The 12372-nt window shown below is 53.3% G+C and overlaps 1 protein-coding gene across 1 annotated transcript in view; it reads left to right on the forward strand.

The window, feature by feature from the left end:
* Positions 1 to 262: 262 nt before the first annotated feature.
* The window catches only part of ZNF583 (zinc finger protein 583), a 249755-nt gene continuing 237645 nt past the window's right edge, over positions 263 to 12372 (forward strand). The window contains exons 1-3 of the mRNA XM_047094315.1: positions 263 to 392; positions 1283 to 1373; positions 3840 to 5848. Coding sequence (XP_046950271.1) covers positions 3888 to 5543 — 1656 coding nt within the window. The 5' untranslated portion in view covers positions 263 to 392; positions 1283 to 1373; positions 3840 to 3887 and the 3' untranslated portion in view covers positions 5544 to 5848. Of the gene's footprint in view, positions 393 to 1282; positions 1374 to 3839 lie in introns of the transcript that reaches the window.

Below are 12372 nucleotides of genomic sequence, written 5' to 3' on the forward strand. Positions count from 1 at the left end.
GGCCCCGTCGGGCGGAGCTCGGTCTGAGCACCGACGCCGCACCGACCCCTGAGCATCGATCCCGCAGGCGTCCCCGGGACTCGTTCTTCCAGGACGCCGGCGCAGCGGCGCGGTGCCTTCTGGGAGTTGTAGTTCGCGGGAAGCGGCGCGCGGGATGTAGCTGTGCCGGTGCGCAAGCGCAGTCCGCTCGGGCCTGGCGCTCTGGCCCACCCGCGGAGGTCGTGGTGGTCACCTGTGAGGCCTGCTCGTCCGCTCCACTGTGGGACCTGGGGTTACTGGGGTCCGCCTCGGCCGGGTAGGGCCGGAGACTGAGGAGAACCTGACCCGAACCCACCGAGCTCGCGGGGAGCCTCCGAGGCCTTCGAAGGCGGTGCCGGGAGTCGAGGACACTGGTGCGTGGTTTGCGCGAGCGCGAGTGGGTGTGCGCGCGGGTGTCCGTGTCGCTCTGTCGCTGTGTGTTCGTGACTCCAGCGCTGTGTATATGCGAATCCCGCCCCGCCTGTGCACTTGCCTTTGCACGTGTGTCACTACTGAACTTTGTGCCAATGCAGGTGTGTGGCCTTGTGCGTGTCCCTGTGCATGTGAGTCCCGCCCCGCATGTCCCTGCGTTTGCCCGTGCGCGACTCCACAATTTTGTGCGCGTGCCTCTCCGTGTGAGTCCGCCCCTCATGCAACGTGTTTGTACCCGTGTGCCTAGGCAGGTGTGAGCCGTGCGTGTGAGTCCGGCCCTTGTGTGTTTGCATGTGGGTGACTACATCAGTTTGTGCTCTTGTGAGTATGTAACTGTGCGTGTGACTCTGCATGTGAGTACGTCCATGTCACCGTGTGTCTGCACGTGACTGAGCCTGCCGGCTGTGCCTGTACAGGGGCCGCAGCACGCATAATTGACTGTGTGTCTGCATTTGGAGGCCTGTGCCCATGGGTAACTTTAGGCACATGTGGAATGTGTTCTCCTAGGTGCGAAGTGTGTGATTCTACGTGTGTCTCGGTGTGCAGCTGAATGCAGCGTTTCGATGGGTGTGTCTGCCATCCCGGAGCTGGCCATTCTGTGTGCCTGAACATGACTGTGCGTGTGGAGGTCTGTGCAGGTGTTTAGGAGACCCTGGGCAACCTTGGGGTCACTGCGTTTCTGCACGTGGGGGAGACCCAGCACACATGACTTTGGGCACGTGTGATGCTCTGCCCACTTATGACATGCACTTATGACTGTGCATGTGTCTGCGGTGACACACGCCTCAGCCCCAGAATCTTCCTTCATGGTTCCCATTTCTTTCTCTCCCAGATGTGGTCTGGACCCACTGATGCATGGTGGCCAGAGCAGGGGCCACAACTTGAGTGACACACACAGGATCTGATGCTCTGAAGACCACAAGGTGGGTACCACGGCCCTGTGTGGAGGCCTCTCTGGGCCTGACAGCCGCCTGTGGAGACGGTTCTGGAACTGGGCCAGGCCTAGCCCGGCTCCCACCAGCCAAGTTCTCACCGCTGCATACAGACCCTGCTTCATGTGACCCTCACCACTGCCATCCGTAATCCCACCAGCCGGCTGCCTCAGTTGTTCTCCACCCCTCCCCCACTGCCCTGCCCCTCTGCTTTTCCTCTGTCGCCCCAGCCATGGTCCTGCTCAGGACCCTCGCCCCTGCTGCTCTCACAGCCCAGATCACTCACTCCTTCATTTCTGGATCTATTCTCTCTTCTCCACGAGGCCTCGCCTCAGGGGATGAAGGTTCCAGGCAAATGGAACAGCCAGTCAGACTCAGCTCCTGAGTCACGAGCATGCCTGGAATGTTTGAGCAGCAGCGGGGAGGCCTATATTGGAGAGTATGAGCCTGGGGCAGGCAAGGGTGTCGGAGAGGATAAGCCCCGTAGCCAGGTGGCCCAGGCGTGGGCTCTAGCTTTGCCAGTTCTGGGAGCTTTACTGAGGAGCAGGTGAGCTAGTTCGTTGCAAGAGCTTAAAGAAGGCTTGGGGCGCCTGGGTGGCTCAGTCGGTTGGGCGGCCGACTTCGGCTCAGGTCACGATCTCGAGGTCCGTGAGTTCGAGCTCTGCGTCGGGCTCTGGGCTGATGGCTCAGAGCCGACGGCTCAGAGCCTGGAGCCTGCTTCCGATTCTGTGTCTCCCTCTCTCTCTGGGAGCCCTCTCTCTGTGTCTCCCTCTCTCTCTGGAGCCTGCTTCCGATTCTGTGTCTCCCTCTCTCTCTCCCCTCCCCCGTTCATGCTCTGTCTCTCTCTGTCTCAAAAATAAATAAACGTTAAGAAAAAAATTTTTTAAAGAAGAAGGCTGGGCATACGGCTCTGTGCTCAGCGGAGGCTGGTTGTTACCGCTGTAACAGTACTCCCGAGTCGGTGTCAGAGGGGCCAAGACCAGCACCTCTCAGACGTTCCCATGCCCACGAATCACCTGGGGCTCCCATAAAAAGCAGATTTTGAGTCGCTAGGCCTGCAGAGGGGCCTAAGCTCTGAGTCTGTCACCGGCAGTGCCGCTGGGCCCCAGGGCCAGGGTGTAGCAATGAACCTTTGCCACGTGTTCATAATCCCTAAAACGTAGATGGCTGTGTTTGCCCGTTTTTCAGCCTAAATAACATCCTACCTGATACAGCCTTTGCATCTTAACTGTTTGCCAACACTGCATTTGAGGTTCTGAGCCGTTGGGCAGCTGGCGGCCACTCATGTTTATGCTGTGCGATACTCCACTGTATGAATATACCCCTGTTCGTTCCCTTGTTAATGGACAGTTGGACTGTTTTCTAGCATTTGGCTGTTACACACAATCTTGGACGGGCTTCCTGGTACACGTGTGCACGTTTCTCTTGCTTACATTCCAGAAAATGTAATTACTGGGGGACCGGGGACATGTGTCTCCAGCTTTCCTAGAAAATGCCAGTGGTTTTTCCAGTGCACGCTCCTACCGGCAGTATATTATGCATAGAGTTTGGGAGCTAGCTGTTCCTTTGTGTACGATTTTTCTCCAGAAAAGAAAAAACCCTCAGCTCAGAGACCCATGACAAAGTACTGCAGACTGGGTGTCTTCAACAGAAATTCATTTCCTCATAGTTCTGGAGGCTGGGAGTCTAGGATTAGGGCATCAGCCTGGCCTGGGTTCTGGTGAGAACCGTCTTCCTGGCTTGCAGATAATCTCCTCCTCACTCTGTCCCCACATGGTGGAGAGAGGGAGCTCTGGTCTCTTCCTCTTATGAGGACACCAATCCCATGGTGGAGGCGGGCATTTAACCTCATTATCTCCCAAAGGCCCAACCTCCAGACATTATCACGTCAGTTAGAGCTCTGATCTATGAATTTGGAGGAGACATGATTTGGTCCAGAGCACCAAGTTGCAAGGCTATATTTAAGAGCTGTCAGGTTCAAGTTTTTGCAAAGATCTTTTAAAATTGTTTGCAGGGGCGCCTGGGTGGCTCAGGGGGTTAAGCCTCGGACTCTTGATTTCAGTTCAGGTCATGATCTCACAGTTCGTGAGTTCAAGCCCCATGTCAGGCTCTGTGCTGACCATTTGGAGCCTGCTTGGGATTCTCTCTTTCTCTCTCTGCCCCTCCTGCTTGCGCTCTCAAAATAAACAAACTTAAAAAAAATTTTTTTAATACAATTGCTTTCAGTTAAGTCTGTGATCTTCAGTCAGGGGACACTTGGAAATGTCCAGACATTTCTGGTGGTCATACCTTGGGGCAGTGCTACTGGCATCCGGTGGGTAGAGGCCAGGGATGCTGCTAAGTACCGTCCAGTGCATAGAACAGCCCCCCAACAAACCATCAGCAGTGTGGAGGCTGAGACCCTGCGCTAAGCCTTGTCCAACCCACCTGGTTGGTTTTTCTCGTCTTTTCCTTCAGATCCGGGGACAAAGGTGTGAAAACAAGGCAGTGGCTCAGAAAGCAGCGATGGAAGGACTCTCGACCGTGGCCACCCCCCAGGGCCCCGAGGTGGGGGAAACCCGGGAACAAGAGGGTCGGTTCAAGGACCGGCAGGAGAACCAGAAAAGCTGTTTGAAGCAAGAGGCCACGGCCCCCGGGGAAGAGCCCGCCAGGGAAGGTGTGCAGGAGCGGGGCGAGCTCGGCGGGGTGCCGGGAACAGGCCGGGGTCCTCCCCTGCCCCAAGCCGGCGGCGGGCCCCGGAGGCGCGGCGCGCCCAGGAAGAACCCAAAGCAGAAGAGGGCGGGCTCCGGCGAGGAGGAGCGAGGAGGGGGCGGCCCCCGGAAGCCGTGGACGTGCGGGGACTGCGGCAAGGCCTTCAGCTACTGCTCGGCCTTCACCCTGCACCAGAGAACCCACACCGGCGAGAGGCCGTTCGCGTGCGCCGACTGCGGCAAGGCCTTCAGCCAGAGCGTCCACCTGACGCTCCACCGGCGCACGCACACGGGCGAGCGGCCGTACGCGTGCCCCGAGTGCGGCAAGGCCTTCAGCCAGGGCTCCTACCTGGCGTCGCACTGGCGCACGCACACGGGCGAGCGGCCGCACCGCTGCGCCGACTGCGGCAAGGCCTTCGCGCGCCCCACGCACCTGGCGCAGCACCGGCGCGTGCACACGGGCGAGCGGCCGTACGCGTGCGGCCAGTGCGCCAAGGCCTTCCGCAACCGCTCGTCCCTGCTGGAGCACCAGCGCGTGCACACGGGCGAGAAGCCGTACGCGTGCGCGCGCTGCCAGAAGGCCTTCCGCTTCTCCTCGGCGCTCATCCGCCACCGGCGCACGCACACGGCCGAGCGGCCGTACGCCTGCGGCCAGTGCGCCAAGGCCTTCACGCAGCTCGCGCACCTGGCGCAGCACCGGCGCGTGCACACGGGCGAGAAGCCGTACGCGTGCCCCGAGTGCGGCGCTCCCTTCAGCCAGAGCGCCTCGCTGGCCGAGCACCGGCGCATCCACACCGGCGAGAAGCCGTACGCGTGCGCGCAGTGCGGCAAGGCCTTCACGCAGGTGTCGCACCTGGCGCAGCACCGCCGCGTGCACACGGGTGAGCGGCCGTACGCGTGCGCCGACTGCGGCCGCGCCTTCAGCAACCGCTCGCACCTGGCGCAGCACCGCCTCGTGCATACGGGCGCGCGGCCCTACCGGTGCCCGGAGTGCGGGGCGGCCTTCGGGCACGTGTCGTCCCTCATCGAGCACCAGAAGATCCACACGGGCGAGAAGCCCTACCGCTGCGGGGACTGCGGCAAGGCCTTCAGCCAGGGCTCGTCGCTGACGCTGCACCGGCGCACGCACACGGGCGAGCGGCCCTACGCGTGCCCCGAGTGCGGCAAGGCCTTCAGCAACCGCTCCTACCTGATCCAGCACCACATCGTGCACACGGGCGAGAAGCCCTACGAGTGCGGCGGCTGCGGCAAGGCCTTCAGCTTCTCCTCCGCGCTCATTCGGCACCAGCGGACGCACGCCGACGGGAGGCCCTGTCCGCGCGCCCGCTGCGGCCACCCCGCCGCCCCGCTGCCGCACCCGACGGGGCCCCCGGGCTCCCCCCGGGAGGAGGAGCCAGGCGGCGGCAGCGACCCCACACAGAGTGCCACAGACCGGCAGAAGGACGAGCTGATGCCTAACGGGGACCTCTGACCCGGCACCGCGCCCGGCACTGTTCCACCCCGCTTCCGACCGCTCGGCACCAAGGGGAGGCACCTTCTCCTCCCCGACTCGTCCGTGAGAAAACCGAGGCTCAGGGAGGCCCCGGGGACTTGCCCAAGGTCACACAGGGAGGAGGTCACGGGGCCGGGACTGGACTCCGCATCTGCCGGACTGCCCCTCCCCCCAACACACACACTCTGCCTCCTGGTTCGGAACTATAAATGCGACCCACGAAAGTAGACCCAAAGAAGTGTCTGTGCGTCTCTAGCTAGCCTTTGAATGGTCGAAGATTTGATGATCACGTAGGCATTTGTTCAATAAATTTAATTGGATAAAAGGTTCGGCTCCTTTCAAGTTGGCATATTGACTAAGGAAGCGGGGTCTGAAGAAGTATGGATCCCTAGGACTGAAACAGTGGTTCCAAAATTAGAACGAGCCAGAGACATCCAGAGAAGGAAAAGCTCTAGAAGAGACTTGCCTCTCCCCTGACCTGCAAAGGGTGAGTTTCAGAGTGCACCCCAGCCTTTTTTAGGATGAGGAAACCCTTCCCCCTGCTCCAGCCTTGTGCCCCCCCCCCCCCGCAATCAAAATCCTGACTTTAATGGTTGTGTCAGTTAGTTAGCTGTTGCTGTGTAACGAAGCATCCAGACCTCAGTTGTCCATCTAATATATTTCCCATGGTGGGGGTTTCTGTTGGCCTGGACTAGGCCCAGTTGATCTTGGCTAGATTCAGTGGCGCATCTGTGGTCAGCTGAGGGTTGGATGGGGGTGGCTGTTCAGGACGGCTCAGCTGGGCCATCTCTGCTGCCTTCCTCAAGACTCTAAGGGTGTGCACTCAGGACAGTAGCGGGATTTGGAGAGAGTGGGCACACACAAGCACAGTTTCAAGCCCCTGATTATGTCAAGTTTGCGTGTAGACCCACTAGCCAAAGCAAGAGTTATAGCCAAGCCCATGGGTAGTGTACGAAGGGCCTTTTCAACCATGTGGTTAGAAGTGTGAAATGTGAGAATGATTAACGCAGTCACCTATCACCGTGAAATAAGTTATAGTCCTACAGCATGGTCTTTAGGAAATTTTGTTATGGACAACATTTGTTTGGTCCACAGTTAACAAAGTGAAAAAAAATCTTAGCCCTGTCCTCCTCCATCCCCCCTACCCACCAAGTTCCCCTCCCTAGAGGCAACCATTCTTGAGTTTCTTGGTATCTTTCCAACATAATCTATGCATATATAGCAAACAATATGGGTATTTGCTTATATGTATAAACATGCTATAAAGACGTACAGTATACGTTTCTACACGGATAGTAGCATACAACCCACAGCTTCTGTCCTTTTATTTATTTTATATTTGGAAGCACCGGATGTTATCATTTCACAAAGTTTGGGTGTAAGATTTCTTAGGTAGAGAATCACGTATGTTTGTTTTGATCTCACTGATTTGTTCAGGTCCAGGAAAAAAAAAAATGACAAAAATATTTTTCAGTTACAAATGCCTTTTTTACAAGGTTGACCAACAAACGGTCCTGTGTCATGGAACAACATAACTGAACATAACATATCATAACAACATAACATAACAACATAACATAACCCCCCTGTGCATAAAAAGGAACCCCCTACATAAAGAATTTTTATGAGATTTTTTTCAGTTATACAAAATGTACAATATATCCCCACATGCCCATCCACTTTGACTGCCTTAAAAAAAAGAATTTTGGGGTGCCTGGGTGGCTCAGTCGGTTAAATGTCCAACTCTTGATTTTGGCTCAGGGCATGATCTCACGGTTCATGAGTTCGAGCCCCACATAGGGCTCTGTGATGACCGTGCAGAACCTGCTTGGGATTCTCTCTCTCTGTTTCTCTTTCTGCCCCTCCCTCTCTCTCAAAACCAGAAAAGAAAAGAAACAATTTTAATAGAATAGGAATGCAATACCTAAAAGTGCTTTCATAACAAAATTTACCATATTTTATGATATATATTTGTTTTTAAAATAGTTCATGAAAATGCCTATTTCTTTTCCTGGTCTATTTTAAAGTAAATTACCGACAGGCTCTCACTGCTAAATACTTTAGGCTGCATCTCTTAACAACAACAAAAGTACCTTCTATACAACCACAGTATCATTCACACCCAGTGAAACATTAATTTCTTGATATCATCCAGTGTCCAGTCCATATTCAGATTTCCTTGGGCCCTGAAAAGGTGATGTAAATTATCAGAAAATAACGCCAAGCCCTGAAAATACCTCAAACATAAAGGATCTTTAATGTGTATTACTAAGGAGGAGAGAAATTAAAACAGCCACACGGATGTGTAAAGAGACATCTGTCTCCCTGCCCACCAGCTTCCTCAGCTCTCAGTCCTAGCAAGGAAGCTGGTGAGGGGCCTCGGAGGAGATGCGTGCCTTTCCTTTCGCCCTGGCATTACCTGCACAGGCCTTGGCACGCAGTAGGTCCTCAGGGAATCTCATGTGAATAAATAAATGAGTGACAAATCCCTGACCTGCCTTGCAGGGTCAAGACTTACGGTGTTTGCGCTTCCTCTGTGCTGCAGACATCACTCAGGCCCCAGCATAGAGTAGGTACTCATGAAGGACTGGGTGACTAGTTGTACATCCCAGCATCAGCCCTGGCATCATTCAGGGTCAGAGGCCACACATTCGGTGCCCCCCTGTCTCCCAGGCATTAGCCAGCTCAAGCACCAGCACACAGTGGGTCTTCGGGAGATCTAAATTAATAGGCCAGGTAAATTAATGAATAAGTAAACATCCTCAGCACCAGTCCCGCATCAGAGAACATGCATACTGGTTCCTTCCTGTGACCCCAACTTTGCCTAGCCCAAGCCTTAGCACACAGTAGGTCCTTAAGAAGCTCCAGATAGCTGAATAGTTATACATCGCAGCATCAGGCCAGGAGTTATTCACGGTCAGGAGGGACGACACAGTCGGTTCATGGCTATGCCCCAGACATCTCCTACCTCAGGCCTCAGCGCACAGTAGGTCCTCAGGAAATACTGAGTGACTGAATGAATGGTTGACCATGTCCAGCTGCAACCCTAGAGCCATTCAGGGTCTTGCATGGACTGCACGGTCTGGCTCCTCCTTCTGACCTTCGCCCAGCCCAGGCGCTAGGCACACAGTAGGCCCTCAGGCAGTGCTGCGTGAAGGGATGAATGTGAAATGGGAGCCCAGTTTACAGACATAAGCCTGAGTTCAGGCACCCCAAAGACCGAGGGAAACTGGTCCTCCGCAACGCCAAGGCTGCGGGTGCCCCGGCTCTGCGGGGGGAGGGGGGAGGGTGCGGGCGAGGTGTGGGCGGGGTCGGCGTCCCGCCTTTGAGCCCTTCCGCCAAGACTTCAATGAGAGCCGGCTAGGTGCAGTGCGCAGGCGCCGGGCGTAACGCCGCGAGCTGGCCCCGCCCGCGGGCGGTTGGCGGGCGGTGCTGCGGGGCCGACGCAGGAGGGTGGGCGCGGGCGCGACGAGAGTCGCAGCCGGGAGGACGGGGGCGTCCGCGGTCTCTCCTGTTGCAGTGAGAGTGGCGCGCGCGAGCGGTGCCCTGAGTCCACAGCCGTGGAGGAGCTGAGCCCCGGGAGGGGGAGCTGCCGAAAATACCTGTCCAGAGCTTTCGGAATTACTGGTAAGGAAGAGGGAAAGGAGTTGGCATTCGGGAACACGGCCGCGCAGTCAGCCAGCCGGCCAGCCCCAAGCCGCTCCCACGGCTCCCGCAAGCCACGGGCGTGCCAGTGTTTGCCTTAGCGGTTTAGATTTGCCATAGTTACCAACTTACCTGACATCCTCCGCCCCCCACTATGTTCCCCAGATACCGTATGCAGATGCTGCCCTGGGGCCAGCGTGTCCTGTTCCAGGGGAGAACCCAGCAGCTTCAAGCGCATGGGGGAGGGGGTCGGAAGGGGCCGGGGTCCCACAGGCTGGCGTGCAGGGAATTCCTGAGAAATGCAGGCTGAACTCTGCAGCCCCCCTCCCCCACTCAACCTTCCCAGGACTCAGTTCCTCCAGGGAGACCGGGCAGAGGAGGTGGACAGAGCAGAACCTCAGTTAACCATCAGTTAACCTGTAATTGTCAGGTGGTGATACAGGCGCTGAAGACCAGGAGAATCACCTGCGGAGGTAAGTGTTATTTGGGGACGGTGGGGGGAGATGTGGGAGCCGAGCACTGCAGGTGAGGGAGCCACGTGAGCGTCTGGGGGAAGAGCATTACAGGCAGAGGCCCATTCCACAGTCCGTGCCCAGGTCCCGAGGCAGGCACGTGGCAGGCACGTGATGGGCTTGTTCAAATGGCAAAGGCCGCGCGCATGGAACGGAGGGTGCGAGCGCCAGCCCTCACTGCAGGGATGGACGGCCACTGTGAGGACTTTGGCTTTTACCTGCTGAAGTGGGTGGATTGTGAATGGTCTTAATCATGGTGTCATGGGATGTATCTGGCTGTCGAATGGAGAAGAGACCATCAGGGGTGCGAGTCGATATTTCTGTCATCAATGAAATGCGGTTCCTGGCACGTGATAGAACCCAAATGAAGGGCCATTGCTTTTATGGTTTATATTATCATCATGACTGTTTGCAATATCCCACAAATTTAAGGCACGTGGCACGGTCTGAGCGAATCTCAGCCCGCAGCCCCCACAGCAGCCCCCCCCCCCCCCCGTTCGGGACATCTGGCACGGTCCCCACAGGCATCTCCCGGTTTCTACCTTTGTCCTGCTGCAGTCCATTATGCTCTGCCCACTCCTAGGACAGCTAGTTCCTGTCTCCAGCTGCTGTTCTCTCCCTTATTTCAAGATTCCAGTTCCTGTGGCAGGGAAGGGCTGGGAGGTGAGGGTGTGAGCAGAATCTATCTCGTGTCCCCCACTTTGCCACGTAGAACAGGGTGGCGGTGGTAGCCATCCTCCCAGCCGAGTGGAGAAAAAGAAGGTCACCCCTGCAAGGGAGTGGAACTCTGAGGTCAGTGGAGAGGAAAGGTCCCAGTGATATTTTTAGGCCCCGGGAACCAGCTATAAATTGAGCCAATTTCATCCCGGGCTTTGGTGTAACATGAATCAGTAATTGATCATTAACAAACTTAAGCTCCTTTGAATCAGCTGCTGTTACTTGCAACTGATAAATCGTAATGAATGTAACAGCTGAGGCTTGTGTCTGTTTGAAGGGACGATTGTTGCTTGTTTTTTGATGCAGTCAGCTGGAGGGAACTATGGGGAGACAGAATCCCATACTTCTACCTGCCCAGATTTTTTTTGGCAAACCTGGAGAGGCCATTGGAAATCCTATCAACACGAAGGGTCTAAATACACACACGTGTGCACACACACACAAATTTAAAAAGAGCAGGATGGAAATACCAACCACTAATAGACAAAGTAAAATTTAAGCCTCGGGATTAAATTGGTTTAAAGACAATCATTTTATATTTCACAAAGGATTCAGAATCAGGTTTAAACTAATGTTTATTGCATGGCTACTATTGCCCGGCATTGTGCTTGGTGGTGTACGTATACCCTTTAATTGGCAAAGACATAACAGTGCTGTACCTCATATGCATCAGATTACATAGTGACTGAATACATAAAGCAAAGTTTATACAAAACATATTGACAAACGTAGTCATACTAACAGATTTTCACATAACCTTATTGGTTTTTGACAGATAAGGTGAGCCAAAATTAACACATGAACCTACGCAATATCATTGATAAGACTGAATTCATTAACAGACATGTAGAGTTCTGAATTCTACAGACTGAAAATACATATTCGTCTTAAATGTCCGTGAAACATGTACAAACACTGGACACGTAGGCCACAGTAAGAGCTTTTAAAAAGCTTTTGAAAGCATATATTATTAGAGGCCACATTCTTTGTTCACAGTGCAGTAAATCAGTAAAACTATTTTTAAATAAACCTGATCAGAGTTTCAAAGCACTCTTTATAAACACTACGATATAACATTTAGACAACAACAAACAGGAACACAAATTATCAAATTAAAATGTGGCCAAGGCTATAATCAGAAGTATATTTATTATTAAGTATACTATTTTGGCAAATAATTTTGTAAAAAAAGATTATAAATGAATTATTCAACATAAAAACAGACAAGGTATAGAAATAAAAGATGAGCCTAATACATATTAATGAAAAACAAATTACAAACTAGAGAAATATGGATATACATAAATTCTAATGCTGGTTCTTTGGAAAAGCAATAGTAAACTGGATAAAACTTTGACAAAACTAATGGGTAAACCCACAAGCAGAAGTTGAAAGGAAGAAAGGAGAACAAAATAAAGAGAAGATTTTCATTTAATTATAGAACGGTATTCATAATCTGAAAAGTTCAATGAAATGGAGAATTTTCTAAGCATAAAAAACACTATAAATCATCAAAATTAATGAAATATAATAAACTGGTAACATGAGAAGAAACTGAGAAAGCCGCCCAAGAAGTCAGCTGAAACTTCCTCTCCATACCTCCAGGCCCTGATTGCCTTACTGGTGAATTTCTTCAAAATGTCAAGGAAGTGATACTTAAGTTACAGAAACTATTCTAAAGCTTAGAAGACAATAAAGGTTATGTCCTTCAATGATGCAAGCCTAGCCATGTTACCAAAACTTGACAAAGATAGCACCAATCTTACATGTGAAGATAGAGTGAAGAATCATACATAAAATATCAAGAAATAGATTCAGTATCTGAAAAGACTAGTGTGCCACAACCCTAAGAATACAAAGAGGATTTGATATTAAGAAACCTACCAGATTTCATCAATCCTAAATTGCACATTTTTTCATCGTCTCTGAAGTCC

Source organism: Lynx rufus, unplaced genomic scaffold (genome assembly GCF_022079265.1).
Source record: "Lynx rufus isolate CCGP_SWC_20201006 ecotype Redwood Valley unplaced genomic scaffold, mLynRuf1.p SCAF_39, whole genome shotgun sequence".
Taxonomy (NCBI): domain Eukaryota; kingdom Metazoa; phylum Chordata; class Mammalia; order Carnivora; family Felidae; genus Lynx; species Lynx rufus.